General features: G+C 31.6%; 1 protein-coding gene across 1 annotated transcript in view; it reads left to right on the top strand.

The window, feature by feature from the left end:
* Positions 1 to 2016: 2016 nt before the first annotated feature.
* Positions 2017 to 22396, top strand: part of LOC143048433 (RNA-binding protein 28-like) — a 39743-nt gene continuing 19363 nt past the window's right edge. The window contains exons 1-5 of the mRNA XM_076222111.1: positions 2017 to 2175; positions 12297 to 12342; positions 16572 to 16738; positions 19134 to 19230; positions 20217 to 20338. Coding sequence (XP_076078226.1) covers positions 2049 to 2175; positions 12297 to 12342; positions 16572 to 16738; positions 19134 to 19230; positions 20217 to 20338 — 559 coding nt within the window. The 5' untranslated portion in view covers positions 2017 to 2048. The remainder of the gene's footprint in view (positions 2176 to 12296; positions 12343 to 16571; positions 16739 to 19133; positions 19231 to 20216; positions 20339 to 22396) is intronic.

Raw genomic sequence — 22396 nt, 5'->3', positions numbered from 1 at the left:
TTGCCATATTGATGCTGTTTATTGTATTATAGTTCCGTGTGAATTTGAAGAAAGTTTGCTATAAACCTTCTGAGAGAGTGCATGGCTGTATTTAGCTGTTTTATATTGCGTGATTCTTTGTCACGTTTATTTGTAGTTCATTTTTACAGTAACTTAAGAATTCCTCGAATTCAGTATTTACGTATTGCATGGGATACAGGGAACATTATCCCCATATGTAAAAATCATGACAAATTGGAACAATTCTTAATATTACATGTATACAAAAGGAATACAAGGAAATCTGATGAGGATAGGCATAGGTCCATAAAACATTAACCGAAACACCTTTTATATGAATTAGTAAAGCATACAATATCTCTGTCTCAAAAACTTTTTAAATAAGATGTATCATTCAGTTCATAATCATGATATCTTGAATTTGAACCATATCAAAACGTCTTGTCATTGAAATGACGGCCTTCGTAGATTTCTCGGAGTGTACTTGTATCATTAATATTGAAGGAATGACAATAATATTTTTTTCTGTCTATGAAGAAATAACATAAAAAATGTGGTGCACACTGGATAACTCTCGCACGTAGCAGTCATTCCTTAAATTCCATTTTGAAGGAGTAAAATCATGAAAAAGCGTTGCTGACGTCAGATTATCTATGAGCTGCTGATAGACAGCGGAAACATTTCATCTACATCTACAACATAGCTGCAAAGGTACATTGACCCATCACTCAGTTTAGAGACTTCCAACATGAAAAATTTGTATATATATAACATTTAATAAACAATAGTTCCAAATTGTGCCAAAAATTTATGTACAGGTGCTGGTTGAAAATATCTATCTTTTGTTCGTGTTGGTAAGCCACTATACAGAGAAGCTTGGTGAGCTGGGTCTTGAATTCATCACTGCTCTCAATCTTTAGAAGTTCGTCTGGTAGTTAATTCCTGTATATTTGTTTAGGGGCCAGCTGAAGGACGCCTCCGGGTGCGGGAGTTTCTCGCTGCATTGAAGACCTATTGGTGACCTTCTGCTGTTGTCTGTTCTATGGTCGGGTTGTTGTCTCTTTGACACATTCCCCATTTCCATTGTCAATTTTATTGTAGGTGAGGGTCAATTGCGATGCTTGTGTATTCAAGGTGAGGTCGGACAAGGGCAAGATAGCCTTCACGGTTTCTTGACTTCATCTGGACAGGATCCATCATTTCTTCGTATGAAGCCTAGTGCTCTGTTTCCTTTGGTGACAACTTTGTTAATGTCCATGACATTGTGTTGCATGGTAAGTATGGGTTTGATACGACTGATTCAAGGATATGTTCATTGATGTTGTAGTTGCCATGGATGGTTTGTCTCTTTTTGGTTATTGTAAGGACATAACATTTTGAGGGATTGAATATCATTTGCCAAATTTTGGTCAACTTTACCATTTTATCAACATCTTCTTGTAGATGTTTGTTGCAGTCGTCCTTTGTTGATATCGTAAGCTTCGTTTCAGCAAGTCAGAAGACGTGTTACATCCAAATTAAATTATTTATAAGAGAAAAGTGATAAAAAAGAAAATGCAGAATACAGAGCCAAAAAAAAAAAAAAAAAAGGTGAGAGAGAAAAAAATAATAAAGAATAGAAAACAATGAGTTTTAAAATATAAATTAATGATAAAAATTAATTTCATTTTTAGCCATGGCGTTGTCAGTTTGTTTTAGATTTATGAGTTTGACCACGGTCCCTTCGTTTGGTATCTTTCGTCCCTCTTTTACATTAAGTAAACAATCAATGTCAGTTTCTAATTATTATACAACAAATATAATATAAAGTAAGACATCTGTATTAAACAATTATCTGATAAAAGCAACTTCTCTCTATTTTGTCAATTCAATCCAGACCCTCGTATACGTTCTAAACAAAATCTCACGCATGATGTAGTTTTTCGGAATTTTGTCACCCACCTTGACTCTAAGATTATTGTGTGATATATCTGGTTCCTTGTCAGAAATAAGCATTATATAACAGTTGGCAGTAATATTAGAGTTTAAAACCAGTACAGCTGCAAAGCATGGACGAGAGAAAAAGCAAAACATTATTTATAAGAAATTTACCTTTTAGTACGAACAATGAAAGCTTAGAAAAAACGTTCAGTGATATTGGACCACTCAAGCAATGTTTTGTTGTGAAAAACAAAGGTGAGTATTGTAAAAGATGCATATATACACCATTGTACACAGATGTTTTAGCTAGTGTTTTGATGAGTTGCTAAATAATTTATTTATCAATGAAGACATATGGTCTGTGTAAGATAATTTGGCTGGTAATTTAGCTGCATAAAATTGCATCAATATTATTTTATGATGTACCAAACTTCCCAAGTGACTAAGTCAAGATGATGTCTTAAGGTTCATCATAACAAATGGACAAATATGGCCGTATTTTCACCTCAAAAACTACTCTGTGTACAGACTTACCTGTGTTGTTTGGAAAGTTTTAATGCCTAGCATCCACTAGATATATAAAAGTTAAATGCATTTTGTGTTTAAGAAAGATACAATCTTTCTTGGTTTTTGATGGGCATTTTTTTTCCTTTCTGCAGAGGGTGCAAAAATAACCAAACACCTGAATTACTTTGATACTGTCCACTCACTGACTCAGATAAACTCTTTAATTCACCTGTAGTTGTGAAGATACCTGGTGTCCATGTTAATTAAGAACAGTGAAAACAATACAAACCGGTTTTTTACCTGAGGGAGCATCTCATAGTTGTACCACAACTTAGTCATTTTTCACACCTTTTGCATGAAGGAAAAAAAATGCCCATCAAAATCCAAAAGAGATTTTATCTTTCTGAAACAAAAAATGCATTTAACTTTATTATATCTAGTGGATGCTAGGCATTAAAACTTTTCCAACTTTACAGGTAAGTCTGTACTCAGAGTAATTTTTGGCATGTAAATACAGCCATATTTGTCCGTTTGTTATGATGAACCTTAAAGATAAAATTATAGTGTATTATCAAGGAATTGTATATTTAAAAGGAATGGAAACGCGGCCGACTTCAAAAAAAATATTATGATGCATCTCTTGCTTTGACCGGGTGTTGATTACACCCCATCGCTCTAACTGGCTGATTACTTATCTGGTAGAAGTTATCGAACGTGGTCATTTAATCTGACACTAGTTATCTAACTTGACAATGATATTATTTTCTTCTTAGGCATGTTTCCGTAATAAAAAATAATAAACTAAAATCCTTCTGAGGGGCATTCTTTTTCAATTTGCTTGGTGTAAAATAAATCATAATTGTTTTTTTTAGAAGATAATTCGAAATACCTATTTTATTGTAGAGTAATGGTACTTACATTGTGCAAGTTTCGTTGTGCAGTACGAACGTAGGTGATAAATCATGAAACCAAAAATAAATTAATCCAAGAAAAAAATATAACAATACAACCACATGCAAAGTTACTTATAAAAAAACTTTTTATTCTAGTTTTTTTTTTATCTTGATATTTCATGAAGGTACATTGTATGTCACAATCAGATGATATCGGACATTTTACGAGTTTTAAATAGTTTCCATGCAAAATAAAGGACATTTTAAAAATGTAGTTAAATGACTTTTCAATTGTGAAATATGACTGATAAAGAAAGAAGTTAATAAATCATTATGAAGGGAGGAAAAAAGTAAACAACTGCAGTATATTATCTAGATAAAAGAACTTAGATTACAGGTGTTATAATAAACAATGGCATGCGGGATGTTCCAATTTGCAGGTATAATATTTCATGTATTAATGATAAGCTAATTTGTGTCTTACATACTTAAGATGTTAAAAATTAATAACGCCGAGCTCACCTGTTAATTAATGCTAAATTATGCAGAGATGCAATAAATTTTCTAATTAGAAACAGTTAAAACTCTCCCACATTCGCATTTTATGTATTTTAACACCAAAAGAATACTTTTGCGACCTATAGACTACTGCTCTTCGAGAAAAAAAGGAAGGAACAGTTTTGCTGTTGCGTAGGGTAATTTGCGGCAACGCTTAATAATGGCAAACTGCATTACCAAACGATTTAGTATAAAAAAAAGTATTTACAAAAAAATAAATGAATAACATCGTACATGTATATAAAAAGGCACAATCAATCCCAATTGTAAGTCTTTGTATATATTTCTTGTCTGTTATTTCCAACTTCGTCGGTGTCGAACTTGACTGAACAAAATGGCGTCAATGTGAACTATAAATATGGGATTTTGAAAAATCATAGCAAATTCGTTTTTATCACCATTTTCATAAAACCAACACTATTTGATAGAAAAAAGATTAAGCTTTCAAATTATATGTCAATGTCACATCTATTTCACGCAGTTATTTAACTCATACCAAAATACAAAGTGTCGATGTATTTGTTGATGCACAACTTCAAATTTTCAACATGTTTCGATATAAAATAATTTACAAAGTACCAATTATATTTAGCATTCATAATTTAGACCAAACTGTAGGAAAATATTTCTTCTTTAAAGTGATATCTCATTTTCTCACTTTTTTCTTTCTACTTTTCAATATTATAAAGAAATCGTAGTGCACTCCCAGTTTAATAGACATATTTTGACAGAATAATGAAACTCAAAACAGAACTTTCGAAAAATCGTAGAAAACTCAGAAAAGTAACAAGAAACTTTAAAAAGAGCTTAACGATAGAATAAGGTTTCAGCTTCATAATGATATCAACTGTTTTGTTTTGCGCTTCGTAGTTGTCGAGTTTTTAGAAAAAAATTAAAACACCGTATTTTTTGTTTTGTAATCCGGATGAAACTCCCTCAAGTTTCAAGACAGAGGTCTATTCTAATGATAATTTACTCAATACAATATTACAAACCTATTTTTAATGAGGCATTAAAATGATACCTAAGGCCTTTCCTTTTTCAAGGAATAACAGTTTATTCTTGATTTCGGCTTTATCTCTCATTCATATCGTCTCAAGCAAGATGACCCCGTGAATTTAAAGACCGATCTATATGACAGGAAATGGACCACCGTTATGATTTTTCATATTATTCATCATACTTCTGCCTGAGCCAGACATGGATTATAGCTCTGCGGGTGCTCTGCGGGTATCCCCATTGATCTCGAGCCGCGTTTCCATTCCTTTTAAATATACAATTCCTTGGTATTATTTATGAGGGTAGGAATGTTCTTTACTGTCAGGTGTCAAAAAGTCATTTTCGGCTACGGTTTAGCGTCACAGAATGGTTAAATTTTACCATACATGTAATTCATCAAAATATCCTTATAAGAGTGAGGGGAGGTAGGAGGGGTCCTGATCCCCAAATCCCGAGGTCTCAAATTTAAATTTTAATCCCAAAATCCCAATATTTGAAAAATTAATTCCCAGATCCCGAAAGGGTCAATTCCGAAATCCCGAGCTTAAAAACGCCCGATCCTGGAGTCCTGATAAAGGTCCTTTCTCCCCTCTTATAAGTTATAGCATGTATAGTGATTCATAGATCTCAAATAATTATCGTTACCAGTATTTGATGAACAATTTAAATGTGATTCGTCAAAATCAGTAAAAATTTTGTCATGTTAAATTAAGTGAACAATATATTATCATGCCCCAAAAAATGTAGATTTGGTCCTTATTAAACATTGTTAAAAGTCAATTTCGATCCCAATTAAAAAAGAAATATAAGGAAAATAAAAACAAAATATACTAAATGTTAATCATGTTAATGGATTTCAAAATTGATATAAAATTATAAATGATGTATGATGAAAAATTGTGTTTTTAAAGTATTATATAAATTGCACATAGCTGAGAGGGTGATAGAGCAGATTGTTACCTTAAGAAAACATTGTCAACCGGGGAAAGCCAAGATTGACAATGCTTTTTCAAGGGGTACCAATCTTCTCTATCACCCTCTAAGCTATGTGTTACTTAAAGGGGCACTAGCTACGAGATATATAAAAAATCTAAAGTTTGATTTTTTTCTGTTCAATCAATAATGAAATGAAATAGTGAAATAACAATTCGCTTTTTGCAGCCAAAAAGGTTCAATTTTGTCAAATTACGCTAAGAAACATTGACAATTAGTAATTCACTTGCAAGTGAATGAGTCGACCTCTTTAAATCTGTATTCATGTGAACTTCAATTTAACCCCTAGCTAGAGATTGACAACGCATGCATTGTACGTGTACTGGTTATTTAAAGAAAAAGAATATCAACAATGAAAGTGAAACTATGGGAAATCATTTGATTACTTATTAGATGCACATAAAATCATTCTTATACCGTTAAAAAAATGAGAAACATCTATTTTTAATCTATAAAATAAAATCAAACAGACCTATAAAAATCCAACTGCACATGTTGGTTTAATCTATTCATATCTTTATTTATGTTTACATCGCTTATATGGTCATCTGAGGTCAAATAGATAGGTAATTAGATGGGGTCTGTACTAAAATACACACGAAATGAACCTGTATATTATCTACCCCATGCTCTGTAAACTGTTTATTTTAGACTTTTGATAGTTTGGATAAATGTTTTCCATTGTTATAAATGAAATATGAGAATTTGAGTCAAATCGGTGACCTTGAATTTGACAGCTAGTGCCCCTTTAATTTATTATACTGAATGTCCTTTCCTTATTGCTTTTTACAGATGAATTTTATTCAAAAGTATTTTCTATGACGTCACGTACATAACAATGTCACAGGTATTATAAAAATAAGTTTTATTTTGAGTCAAGTATTGGCCTAACAAAATATGGCATTTAAGCGTGAAGTATAATAAATTCTTTTATTACATATGGTGTAGCAGTCTAGGAAGGAAATGCCACAGCAGACGAAAAGGAAATTTGCAAGTTTATCACTGAATATTTCAGGAATTTTATATTAAATGCAGACGCTGAGAATACAAGAAACCTAATGCAACAAGCTATGAAGTAGTTCAAAGAATATTGATATTTTCAATATTAAAGGCCTAGATTAATATATTGTTTGTTTCCCCAATCCTGACCCTGCCAAGCCAGGTGTAGGTAGGTAGGTGGGGAAATAATTTTATTTTCCCCAAAAAGCTGGAACAAAATCGGTTGATCGGGCAAGCCTGAAAATCAGAAATGAATAAAATAATATTTGACTTAGTTTTGACAATAAAATTTTGTGAGTCGGACCCATTAGTTCATGTAGGGTTGGTCCGATTGGGGAAAAAACAATATTTTATTTTTGGCCCAACATGTTAAAATTCTTGCAAAATACAATTAAAAAATACACAGAAAGAATATTGAAGCCATTTTCCCAATACACAATGTACATTATTGACATGTTTTAAATGTATATATAACATGTATAAATTAAGGTCTTTCACTCAGTCAATACCTTATATATGGACCTAGTTAAAAGTCCATAATTGATAACTACAGGCATATTATATAATTTTGATTAAATGAGATGTAGGAACATTTTAAAAATATATAATCTTGAACGCAGATCAAGTTGGAATAGACTATTTTCATATTACTGACTTTTGACTCCTGTTTTTATTATTTTTCAACAGGTAAACTATGACATCCTGGTACTTGGTCAATTAAGAGCAACATAAAGAAGTAACATCAAACATTTAATCAGCACAATTCTTTGGGAAAATATACTGCTTCATATTTTCTTTACACAAAAAACTCATCTGAAAATAGTAAAATATCCCCTTAAATCACACTAACTAAATCAAGGATCTGGAAATTTTTTTCATCTAATTTGCTCATTTTGAGATAACTTAAAAATTGATGCCCCTTTTCAAAAGAAGATTGTCAAAATCACATTACTGAGCATGCTCATACTCGTAGCCTCAACGAACTTGTTTTACTGTTGCTTGCATCGCATTTACTTCATGAATTTTCCTACCATTTTCCTAAAATCGTTCAAGAGCAATTAAGGGAAGGCAACAGTTTAAAATGAAATGATTTTGATGACTCAAAACCATAAATTTCTCAGACAAGGCTTTTTTTTCTTTTGATTTGGAAGTCAAAATTGAAACTGGATGTTTTGCGAAATTCTAAAACGAGCAATTCCAGACTCATTTCTGGGTTTAGTATTTTTTTATCGAATTCACAGGAAATCAACGGCTTTTTAATTTTTTTACCTTTGATAGTGTTTGAATATGAATGATAATAGTTGCAATTGCTTTATTTAGCATTAAATCATTTTGAATTTACGATTTTAGTGTCTAATCTGAAATGATCTGTGGAAGAGAATTTCAAGCATGCGTATTACATACATGTATTAAACAAAGCACATGTGTTAGAAGTGACAAAAGCCTTTTTTCTACGTAAATTAAATCAAATTTTAAATCAAAATTGACCATTGTCTTAGCTTAAAAATAATTAAATAATGAAGACAGCTGTTTTGGAATTTTAATTTCTTTATAATATTAGTTCATTGATAACATGATTCCTTCCACATGTATATTATATAAAGCTGTTAATTTCTGTGTGATTTGGTGACAGGTCTCTTGTGGAGTGTTGTCTCAATGACATCATACCAAATCTTTTTTTTTATATCAACCCTAGCCTGCCGTATCGCTATTATTCCATTCCGGATAAGTTCTAAAATTACACAACTTTTTCATCCAGTTGAAGCTATCTGGGACCCTGTTTAAACAATTCACCATGCATGCTACTTTTTAATGAGGCCTGTTTAAACTACCGTAAATACTTCAAACAAAATAATTTTTTACTTCAATTTTAATTTCGAAAAAGTGGATCATACTCTATAAAAGTTTCTTAATGATCGCTTTCTAAAGTTTTCCCTCCTTCAGCTCACTACTGATGACCTCTATTTTCGGCAGCCTGAGCCAAACAGGAAGTTGTATAAATGACTGTTTTTCCCGGATTGGACTTAATAGTGATAAAGGTGTATTCTTTACTGTTCCTGTCCTAAGTCAGGATCCTGTAGTTTAGTGGTTGTTGATGGTTCATGTCTCTACTCATGTTTGATATTTTGTAAAATGTTTTGTTATGTATAATTTGACAATTTGTTTTTTAGTCTGAATTGTTTCACACTTTTCATGTCGGGCCTTTCTAGACGACTTTATAGTATCAGGTTTGTCATTGATGAAGGCCTAAAGGTTGCCTATGATTGCTCACATCCACTTCACACTGATCTGAACTCCGGTGAAATATTTGTGACTGGGCGTAAAAAATATAGTAACAAACAAACAATGAATCAATTTACAAAAAGAAACAAAAAAATAGGCATAAGTGACATATCAAGATGAATAATAATACAGGAATAACCCAATAGCGTTTTAAGTAGTGCTAAACACCAAACACCACCGATGAACAAAAAACACGCCCCAGGTTTACCTGGCAAACAGAATAGGCATACATTAAAAATAAAAATGCGGAAACGTAAATAACCTTTAACAAAATCAATGTAAAAATAATGCGGAAAAGAGTACTGGTACTACAAATATGCGGAAACGTAGGAATTTTTATGCGGAAAAGTAGTGCAAAATTGCGGAAACGTAAAACACTGTTAAAACACAGTTAAAGAGATTAGTGATCATTAGCCAATACCCTATAGGCAGTTATGAGGAGGGCCCTCAGGATTATAACACTATACTGGAGTGACAGTTTTATTACAGGAAAGGTATAACAAAACAAAAACAAGTTCAAAATGGTGATTAAGAAACTTGATCTCAACAAATGACCAAAATTATTTCTGTTAAAAAATAAATTTGTCCTAAATACCAATTCTACATTTAGGACAAACACTTTAAGTTTAGGACACGTCTGACAATTATGACCATTTTCTGACCCTTGGATTTAATGTTTGATGTTATTTTTTTATGTTGCTCATAAATGAATGAGTACCAGGATGTCGTAGGTAACCTGTTGAAAAATAATATAAACCGTAGTCAAAAGTTGGTAATATGAAAATAGTCTATTTTTTTACATCTTTTTGACCCTTGTAGAGTTTTGCCCTTTACAAATGGAAAAATTGCTGAATTTTTGGTTTCTGTTCCCAAACTTTAGTTTTCCTCAATCAAATGTTATAAAATTTATACACAATGCTTATTACATTAGTATACTATGAAGCACAGATCAAGTTTGAATTTTGGTGACGTCACTTTTACAATTTGAGAATTATGCCTATTTACAAATAGAAAAATGACTGAATTTTGTTTCCGTTCTCTAACTTTAGTTTGCCTCTACCAATCGTAATGAAACTTATGCACAATGCTAATTACCACAAGACTAAGATGAAGTTTGAATTTTGGTGGTGTCATTTTTACTGTTCTAGAGTAAGCTTGCCCTTTTACAAATGGAAAAATTGCTGATTTTTTGTTTCTGTACTCAAACTAAGTTTGTCTCAACTAAATGTTATGAAACTTATAAACAATGCTGATAACCACTAAACTCAGATCAAGCACAAATTGGGGTAAAGTCACTTTTACAGTTCTTGAGTTATGTCCTGTTATAAAGTTATATGCAAGCAGGGGCATTTTTCCTTCCTTATTTATTCTATTATATTTGTTTGAATCAAATTAGACCAGAAATGTTACTTTGTATCATGTGTATCATTATCTGAGGTTCCTTGGATAATTGATAAATAAACCAAGCATTTATAAACATTGTTTTAAAGAAGTCATTATCATCATTATATGATTATATGTTCTGTCATATTGTAATTCACCTCCTTATGTTTGAAATGTGTGAATTAATTAAAAACAATTTATCTCCATATTTCCTACTTATCATGAAAACAAACATCATATTTATATCATGTACATGCTGATGCTGTATAATCACAATCACTCCCACTTATATGGATTTAAAATAAATTAATGAATGTTCCTCCGATATTAATATGCTATGCAGTCTTCACGCTGAGTGGCAGCCCTGGCAGCCCAGGCTAGTAGAATTGCTCTCGGGCCTGTAAAATTCATATCAATAGGCCAACAGAATCTAACTAAAAAAAATTTAAAAATTGAGCTCCGGGCCTGTAGATTTAATACTTCATCGTGAAGACTGGCTATGATGTCATCCTCAATGTAAGTTTAAGTAAATGAATCTCAATGAAATTTTACAGGAAGGGTCAATACCACAGAAAAAAGGTTTGGATTGCTATTTGGGGTAATGGTACTTGCAGTTTAGGAATAAGGGACCATAAAGGGGCCAAAACAAGCATTTTTGTAGTTTCCTGACTATAACTTGTGTGTTAGTGTATGGTTATTTCTGATATTGTACCACAAGGTTCCATAGATCACAAAAGGAAGGCTGGGATTGAGTTTTGTTGTAATTGCTCCAAACAAGTAAGAATCGGGGACAAAAAAAGCGACAAAAAAAAGAGAGCATTTTTCGACTAGTTTCCAAAGAATTACTTGTGTTTGAGTCTATTGATCTGTCTAAAATTGTACTACATGTACAAGGTTCCATACTACAAAGGGTTCGAAGGCTTGGATCAAGCTTTTATCAAAATTCGAAAAAAAAATTAAGATCTTTCACCTCATTTATTTTGTGTTAGAAACCTATACCTTGTCAAAAATATGATCACAATCCAAATTCAGACAGTATCAAGCTTGAATATTATATCCATATTTGCTCCAACTGTTTAGGGTTTGACCTCTGCGGTCGTATCAAGCTGCACTCAGCAAAGCGTTTTATTTATAATGTTAGCAAACAATAACAACAATGATAGGGTAAACTGTAGACAGACAGAATCTTATTTTTCTTTCTTTTTACAAAGATTTGAAAAAGTTAATTAGCATATCAGCTTTTCTTAACTCTTTATTGATTTTTCTAATGAAGTCTAGAACACTGAATTCTTCAATATAAAACCTACTGTAGCTACATATTATGTTCTTATAAAAAAAAATTCATAGATAAATCCTATTTTTCTCAATAAAAGATTGTGTTCTACAAATAGATTCACTGGACTATGGCTTTCTAAACTTTTGACCCTGAGCATGTCTGATGAAAATTTATCTAATGAAATCTCATCAAACCCAGAAATTCACTGTTGTTTCTTGAACTGAAAGTCGCAATCAGAGGAGACTGTTGTTCAGTGGTTGTCATTGGTTCATGTCTGTCTTGCGTTTTTCATAAATTGTTTTGTTATGGATAAGGTCGATTGTTTTCTTGTTTTATTTGTATTTCATTTTATGAAATTTTATAGCCGACTATAACAATTGCCTTTTTCTCATTGTTGAAGACTGTACAGATGCCTTTATTTGTAGTTATTGTGTTTTTCTTCATGTAAGTAGTTTTATAAAAAAAAAATGTTTTCGATTTTGTAGGTGATGAGAAATGCAAAGGTTATGGATATGTCACATTTTCTCTGATGTAAGTATTATACTATAAAATGTCAACGTTGTGAATATCATATTTCACATTTTCTCTGATGTAAGTACACAATGTATAAAATATCAAGGTCATCAAGATCATATTTCACATTTTCTCTGATGTTAGTATAAAATGTCAAGGTCATGAATATCATATTTCACATTTTCTCTGATGTAAGTATAAAATGTCAAGGTCATGGATATTATATTTCACATGTTCATTGATTATAAAAATTTAAGGTTATAGTATATGTTAGATTTCCATTGATGTAAGTATGAAAAATTAAAGCAAATATCACATTTTCTCTGATGTAAGGATAAAAATTAAGAGTTTGGTTGTACTTAAGGATTTTGTCTTGGTAGCAACAAAAGCCATACCTAGGGATTACAATCTGGTGCCACAACAGGGTAAACTTCTTGTGTAAAGTTTTATATTTACTTGTATGCAGATACCTTATGTGAAAAAGTTTTAGTCTGTCAAATGTCCATTGTTGTTGACCTCATTTTTTTGGTTCAACAGTGCTTAAAAAACTGTAGTTATTTTATCATCTGAATTTCTCACTTATTATGAGTAATAGAATTACAAAATTTCGTTCAAATGTCTGCCAGACAGGTTTCAACTGAAGATGACTTTTTTCCCTCGATCAGTGATCATAGTTTACAAGTTTTTGTGATTAGGGCCTATCCTTACATATTAAGCAATAGGTAAACTTTATCGTCTTTCCGTACACCTATATAACCCCACTCAGTAGCTCTGTAATACTTTTGAGATGAGAGCAGGCATTATCAGCGACCTCACAATGTGAAAGAAGTTATCAGCAATGTTACTCACAATGTGCGAGGAGATGTTTTTCAGTGACGTCACAATGTGAGAGGAAAAGTTATCAGCAATGTCACAATGTGAGAGGAGAAGTTATCAGTAATGTCACAATGTGAGAGAAGTTATCAGTGATGTCACAATGTGAGAGGAGAAGTTATAAGTAATGTCACAATGTGAGAGGAGAAGTTATCAGTGATGTCACAATGTGAGAGGAGAAGTTATAAGTAATGTCACAATGTGAGATGAGAAGTTATCAGTGATGTCACAATGTGAGAGGACAAGTTATCAACGACGTCGCAATGTGAGAGGAGAAGTTATCAGTGATGTCACAATGTGAGAGGAGAAGTTATAAGTAATGTCACAATGTGAGAGGAGAAGTTATCAACGACGTCACAATGTGAGAGGAGAAGTTATAAGTAATGTCACAATGTGAGAGGACAAGTTATCAACGACGTCACAATGTGAGAGGAGAAGTTATAAGTAATGTCACAATGTGAGAGAAGTTATAAGTAATGTCACAATGTGAGATGAGAAGTTATCAGTGATGTCACAATGTGAGAGGACAAGTTATCAATGACGTCGCAATGTGAGAGGAGAAGTTATAAGTAATGTCACAATGTGAGAGGACAAGTTATCAACGACGTCACAATGTGAGAGGAGAAGTTATAAGTAATGTCACAATGTGAGAGAAGTTATAAGTAATGTCACTATGTGAGAGAAGTTATCAGTAATGTAACAATGTTAAAGAAGTTATCAGTGATGTCACAATGTGAGAGAAGTTATCAGCAATGTCACAATGTGAGAGGAGAAGTTAATCAGCCACGTCACAATGTGAGAGGAGAAGTTATCAGGGATGTCACAATGTGAGATGAGAAGTTATAAGTCTGATGACGGAATCAATATCCGGACTCCTTTTTTGTTGTTTTTCTCCAAAAATAACTCAATCTGAATAATCATAAGAATGGATGACAAATGCGACTATGCATGTTACCTATAGAACACAGAGGGATGGTGATTAATAAATCGTGGAAGGAAGAGAAGCAACACACTAAATGAGGTCTTCTCGTTTAATAGTATAGATAAGGCCTACAAAACATATAAGAAATAAGGCCTACAAAACATGAACTTGTGTGTTGACTTCTATATTTGAACTGTAATTTGGATCAAATAACACTTTTAATGACTGCCTCACCTTTTATCCTAATTGTCTTTCAATATATAAATGGTTTTATATATCAGACGTAGACAATATTGATTCCTGTTTTATCTATTAGAGCCTTCAGCTTAAGGAAACTGCAATAACATTCTCTTTTACACGCTATAGTATAATTTAAGTCACTCTGGTGTGAGGTTTAATGATTAAATGACATTCTATTTAATCTTTTTGAATAATTTGCAGAATTATTCTTGTAATCTTTCATAAAAAAATAAATGATATTGTCTTAATTAAATTCAAATCTGGGGATCAAAATCTAGACAATCAACTTGAATAAAATGTAGGAAAAAATGTGTTGCATGTCAAACTTTATAAACAAATTTTAGTAAGTTGCTATCCATAGTATTATTTATCAATAAGGGGGGGACCAGTAGGGGTCCAGACCCCGAAATCCCATGCTTAAAAACACGAAATCCCAAAGTCCCGAATTTAAATAAATTTAAATCCTGACATCCCGAAATTCGCAAAAAGAATTCCCAGATCCAAAAGGGTCAATCCTGAAATCCTGAGCTTAAAAACACCTGATTCTGGAGTCTGGATAAAGGTCCTATCCCCCTCATCTATATTAATGTTTTATAAACAACTTACAATAGGCAGTTTATCTACCTGAAGAATCCCTGAACCTCTGGTACTAATGAAACAGGGACCTTCACTGAGATAGCTGTGTCAGTGGAGTAATTGTTAACAGAGTGTGCAATACTGTTGTTTAAGAAATAAATCATGGAAGCCATAGGTTGTTGGAAATTTACACATGGCCTGGGCTGTGATATTTAAATTTTATCAAGCGTTAGAGAGGGATAAAATTAAAGAATATCACGACCCAGGCCATGTGTAAATTTCCAACAATCTATGGATTCCATGAATTATTTCGATTCTAATAGGATAAATACAGTCATTAAAAAACTGAAGCGAGGGTGGGTATGCTGTGTGTGTGACTGTTCTTTTTTACTCCTCGTTAGATAAAGCTCGAGCATTCTGACAAATCTATAGCTTGCATGGATTATTTTGTAAATAACCACTAGAAAAACATCTGTTTAATTCTTTTAATTCTCCAACCCAACATTTGTCATTTTTAATTTACATGTTTTTCTCGTAAGCTACTGTCAAATCCAAAGTTAACATTTCGTAACTAAGGAGCCGCCATGTTGACTTGCTGAAATCTGTAAATGTGCAAATAATGCAATATAATAGAAAATTAAACAACACCTACCTCAAAAATCAATTTAAATACAATATTATACGAATTTAGATGGCTCATGTAACAGAAAACTGCCAACTGTAGCGTTTTCATTTGTATGACGTCATGTTTTGAAATGACTTAAATGCGAAAATCAGTAATAGTTTCGCGGAATTTTTTATTTATTTTTATTTTGTTAATTCCTTTGAGCTCTTGTGCATTACTTCTTTTTATTATGTATCCGAATAAGAATGCAACTTATTTTTCTTTTTTTAATTGCAATTTTTAAAACAATAAAATCGACAAAGGATGTGCAAATAGGTTCCAATACATGTGAATTTAAGAGGGAAGTATATTGTAACAGCCATTATTATCTCTGAGTCTGCACTAAGTATAGAACTATAGATATATCTATAATTTTATCACAGTGTTGTTTACAAAGCTAAAGAAGCACCTCATATTAGAATGAATAATAAAAAAAAAAGTTGCTCTCCATATTCTTTGTCTTTAGTGAATACTTTCCATAGATAAAGTGTAAAATTTGAATGTTTAGACATCATAATTACAAAACCCCAAATTAAATGGTGAAAGTTGACAAATATGTGTACATCTTAAGAACTGCATTGATAATAAAAAAAATCAACTGAAATTGACAATTGAAAATTTGACCAAATAGATGTTGTTTTCTTTTTGCCTTGAGTATAGTTAAAGTCATCATGGTTGTTTACTTTTTGCCTTCAGTATAGTTGAAGTCATCATGGTTGTTTACTTTTTGCCTTGAGTATAGTTGAAGTCATCATGGTTGTTTACTTTTTGCCTTGAGTATAGTTGAAGTCATCATGGTTGTTTACTTTTTGACTTGAGTATAGTTGAAGTCATCATGGTTGTTTACTTTTTGCCTTGAGTATAGTTGAAGTTATCATGGTCAGAACATGAATTGGATATTTAAACATGTTAATCAGATTGACATTATGATAATGTATGATATAAAATGTCCTCTTGGTTGATAAATTACAGTGAAGATGCTGAGAAGGCTAAAAACCAAATAAAAGCCATTGATAAAAGGAAAATATACGTTAATTACGCTAACAAAAAGAAGGATACTAAAATAAAGAAGTCTTTGTCACAGAAAGTTGAAAATGAAGAGAAACAGACAAAGGAGCCAGAAGAAGAAAAAAGTGAAGGTATGTGTTCAATTATTTTCTGTCTTAAAGTTTTTGATATCCGTTTTTTTTTCTTGGAAACAAGTAATAAATCAGTGAAGATATTATAATAATTATACCTGTTGTTAGGTCAACATAGGTAATGTGGAGAAAAATATTTTAATTTTAATTTTAATATATCTGCAGCCATTACTTGACCTTTTACAGGTTGTTAATTTTTAAAATAAAATATACTGATAACAATTTTGAGTTTAACAAGAAAAAATGAAGTATTTTTCTCATTATTAGATATAAAAAAAACCCAGTTTGATGACCTAATCTATTCCTTGAGTCTTGATATAATAAGCATAGGAAACAATTATAGATTTTACTTGTACTTCTGATTACAAGCTGTCTGAAAGTTTTAACTTTTCTTAACATATCATGTTGGGTGATTTCTTAACTTAAAAACATTAGTGGTAAGTACTGTAAATTCATAACTTAAAACATTCGTGGTAAGTACTGTAAATTCATAACTTAAAACATTCGTGGTAAGTACTGTAAATTCATAACTTAAAACATTCGTGGTAAGTACTGTAAATTCTTAACTTAAAACATTCGTGGTAAGTACTGTAAATTCATTACTTAAAACATTCGGGGTAAGTACTGTAAATTCATTACTTAAAACATTCGGGGTAAGTACTGTAAATTCATAAACTATTGGGTGCATTTGTTATTGCGATTTTTTAAGAAGGGACTAAAATGCGAGATTAATTATTAAGTTTTCGGGAAAATTTTGAGTACAGATACATGTATCTGATATTATTTTATTATTGGCATTAACAATTTCTGAATTTACAGTCATTATAGTGATCAAATCAACAATATTCTCCTTCAGGCTGTATAGCACAATTGTACCATGGTACTTAACTGTAAATTTCAAAATTATTGCAAGCATTATTATTGTGATTTAGTAATATTAGACCTGAATAAGATTTTAATTTTTACGATATTGAGAAAAATACTGTTTAATTCATATAAAAAAATTTAAATGTGAATTAAATAATTACTATTATAACCCTAACACATATTTCGTAATAATAAAAACATCGCAATAATTTCATATTCTGAATTTACAGTATATTTTTTATAGTGGTGTGTTCTGAATAGATTTCATAATAGAATGTTTTGTAAAAGTTGTGCTATAATTTTAGAGAAACTGTTATTTTAAATCACATTATGATATTTGAAAGTGCTGGGAAAAACACTGTAGTGTATTTATTATTGTTACACTGGATTTACCTGTACTACTAGCCACTGGCCAGTTCACTCATAACACATTTCAGTTATATTTTCAAAGACACATGGTTAACAGCTTCTTTCTAACCAAAATTTTGTAAATATTGTGTGGCATTTGTTGTTGTTTTCTAAACGCTACAAAAGTAGAAACAAATACATTGTTTGAGCATTGTTTACTGACCCTGTTTGAACTTTCAATAATGCATGCACATGTTGTTGGTAAACAGACTTTTTTACCATGATACAACAGTTTACGTAAACTTTGCAAATGTAATGTTAGAAACAAATGATCAAAACATGTGCCCGCTTAGCCGTTTGCATTGTTTGTGTTAGAAAGAAATGCACTCTTTATCATGTCAAGGTTTATTTAGCTTAGCTATATGCTGTGAGATAAAATAATACCTTTCCGTATAATTCAATCATAATGTTCCAATTTACAGACTACATTTAATCCAATTTAGCAATCTCTAATTACCTTTTTAATCTCTACAAATTGATTATACTTAGCATTACATGATTAGGTGTTCATAGCATTTTATAATGGATAAATACTTATATATGACGTGCATATAACATGAATTATTATTGATATGGTCATCATGATAAATTAGCTGTTTACATCACTTAATTTGAATTATTTCTACATCTTAATGATTTTCTACCCTAGAAATATATTTTATAGGTTGTACTTTAGCACAAACTTTGGAAATGATTTAATTTATGATTTTCCATAAAGATGATACGTATTTCTGTTATGTCTTTTTGTAAATTAAATTGTTAAAAAGTATTTTTTTCAAAAGTGTATAAAACTAATCCATCAAAGATTTAAAGATTATAATAGATTGAATTGTTTTTCATGACATTAGTTAATCCCTTTAGAGAGATATGTCTGACTCTGGAAATCTAAATTTATTTTGATAAACAGACATTCAAAAAAGTTAAAAACCGAAGAATAGGAAATTGAAAAGACTTATGACATAAGAGATTCAACAGGTTCTCTTGTGTTAACAATCCCCTGTGGAGATTTCAAGAGTTTGGCAGATATGAATATTATTTTGATCATGTTTGTTTGGGGCAGACTGTAAAAGATATACAGTTAAAGAAGTCTGCTTCACATTGATTTTTTGTTTTTTCACAGGTACAAAAAAGGAAGAAATATCTTATCTAAAGGCTAAAACATTAGTAGTGTCGGGAATTCAAGATGAAGATCAAGTGCAGACAACTCTTGATAAATTGTAAATATTAATTTATGATACATATTCATTTGTTCATTTGTTGGTCCGAGACCACAATTGTCGTCCCTTGATTTTCTTTGTTCACAAATATAGTCCCTAGTGTTGACAGTGGGTTACTTGCCATTAATTTTTATACCCCTTCCAAATTTATTTCTCCATGTTTAATGCCTCAAATTGCAAGTGGGGGGGGGGGGGGGGGGGGGGGGGGTGTTGAAATTACACTGTAAAAAAATTTGGGTCCAGAATTTTAAAGGAAAGTAGTGATTTGGTCCAGCTGAAAAAGGTTAGAAATTAGCACTTCGGAAGCTGTCAAAAGATTTCAAGACACCCTAAACATAAAATTGTCAATATTTTGAGTTAGAGCCGATGAAGTTTTCTATAATTTTGATATAATTTGTCCCAAAAGTAGTACAACACACTGTAAAAGTTTCTTTGAGAAAGCGCAGGTGGGATTTTTTTTTATTTTCATTTATGTTCTAAAAGAAATGCACTACAAAATAATTGTGGTCTCGGACCTAATGTTCTGGTGATTTATTATGATAATGAAAATCAAGGTCTTTCTAAATAAGGGCCATTTATATATAAAGAAAATAAAAAAACATCAACAAAATTTCATAGCAAAATCTACAAGAGAAAAGTATAATTCTATATACCAAGTTTTACTTTGAAAGAGTTGGTTTGATAATACTTATAGAATAACTAATTGAAAAATAAAAATAAATATTCTCGAATGAGTGTATCACATTAAAGTAGAAATAAAAGATACAACAGATACAGTTATGTCAGTTTCATTTCTTGACTTACATTTAGAAATTGACAATGAGGGTCTGTTGAGAACAAAACATAAGGACAAAAGAGATGGTTTCAATATTGAAATGCATATTTTTTCGTTTCATTTTGCAGAAAAATTCCGTACCATATATAGCGATCAAACTTGTCTCTCTTTGCATTATATGTGTAATAGTTTTCTTCCTTTATTTTACCAGAAAAATAAAGAACATATCCAAGATTGACTATCCAATAAAAGGCAGGAATCAGCTAACAGTATTTGTTAGGTTCAAGTCTATCAGAGATTTAAAGAAAGGACAAAAGAAGGTAGAAAAGAAAGGTAAATTCAATATAACACAACATATGTCAAAACAAACATATGTCCTCTGTAGAGAACTCTCCCCTTTTAAACATCAGGTTTCATTATACAGACTAACATATTGAAAATTTATTTAACAGGAAAAAAACTGTGTGCACAAGAACAGCTGCTATTTTACCTAGAGTTTTACCTTTACTAATAAATGTAAAATAAACAGGTTTTTAGTGTGAACAAATATGATAATTCTCAATAATAGTAATGTTCTATATGAAAAAATAGTTTTATGAATAACAATTCCCTTCACTAAAATGACAGTGGAAGAATTCAACAAACAAAAAAGCTACATTAATGGAGTCAGATTATTGAAATTTATCAGATAAAATTGTGAATTTTTTTTTTCTTTTTTTAAAGAACCCAAGAGAAAATAAATCTGGGATTCCACTGGGATTCTGGCTGGAATTCTGATGGGATTCCAATTGGGATCCCACCTAATTCCACCGGGATAAAATTTCGGGAATCCCGCAAAAAAAGCGGGATTCCCGATGTAAATCCCGGTGGAAATATACTGGGATCCCACTGGGATATTGTGGGATTTCAATTGGGATACCACTGGGATACTGTGGGATAAAATTTCGGGATTCCCGCAAAAAAAGCGGGATCCCGATGTAAATCCCAGTGGAAATATACTGGGATAAAATTTCGGGATTCCCATAAAAAAAGCGGGATCCCGATGTAAATCCCAGTGGAAATATACTGGGATTCCCAGAAAAAAGCGGGATCCCAAAAATAAATCCCCAACAGGATATACATGCACCAATTCAATTTGCACATGCGCATGACGTATACTAGACCCCACTGCCACTTGGATTCCCTAGGTTATTTATGCAAAAGGATACATGTAAATTAATTTGCTGTCTCTGTACTTCCGACTATAGTAAATGCTGAGTAACTGGAATATCTGCATGCAATCTGTTGGAAGCTCCATTTAAAAATATCATTTAATCCCGTAAAAGTATAAAAAAAAAAAATCCACAAAGAATCATTTGTTCAATACGTTTTGAAGCAACAAATTCAATAGAAATATTATCGCATGTTTATACATAAGATTGGAAGCTAGTCCAAATAATTATGACGTCTTGGAAGGCAATTTTAATTTTTTTGGCAAATTAATTACCCTTCCCCTTTTTTATCCCCTGAAGATAAATAACTTGCCACTTATTATTTTCACCAAATAAACATACACACAACTGAATTAAATTTTTACATACCAACCAGTTATGCCTGTTATGTGACAACAAGTTTATTCATTGTATATGTTAAAATTAAATATATTTTCAGTTTATGCTTTCAGACTTTCTGATGTTGATTTTCTCAAATAAAAACCATAAAAATCATAGTCCCTCAATAAATTATTTTTGTAATCATTATATACACATATACACATGTTAAATTAAATTATTAATGCACTTATCTGAAAACATCGGATTCATCTTATTCTTGGTCCTCCATTAATCAGCGTAAACAGATTTTGATGACATTTTTATCAGTACACTAACGTCAAAGTGACGATCTCGCCCCATATTATGTATCGTCCAGAAGTTGATCTGTCTCTGTAACGGTATTATAAATCGCATAAAAATATTAATTGCTGGCCAGTTTTTACTAAAAATAAGAAAAAATACTTTATGAATCGGCACAGGGTGCATGCGCATAAGTTAGTGGCCGCATTATTTAGGACAGTATTTTCTAGGGTCGAACTGTTCAGTACAATTGAAAAAAAAGCATGCGGCCATGATTTTTTTTTACATTTTACATACGTGATCATACGTTGAGAAACCAACGTTGTACGATGTCGATCATTATCTTACCATTGATGCCGAACGACAACTAATAGAAACACACTTATGTGAACTTGGGGAACAGCAGAAATGCCCAAGCTTGTCTGGCAAAACACCCGTTGACATTTCTCGAACGCCCTGCCATTTTATTCGCGAAAATCTCGGCATTTTTCTGACTTTTATATAAATATCTGTCAAACAGAAAATTAAGTGACCCATTAAGTGATTGGCTTCACCTGAC

Source organism: Mytilus galloprovincialis, chromosome 10, assembly GCF_965363235.1.
Source record: "Mytilus galloprovincialis chromosome 10, xbMytGall1.hap1.1, whole genome shotgun sequence".
Classification (NCBI taxonomy): Eukaryota; Metazoa; Mollusca; class Bivalvia; order Mytilida; family Mytilidae; genus Mytilus; species Mytilus galloprovincialis.
This window is presented reverse-complemented; position numbering and strand designations above follow the sequence as displayed.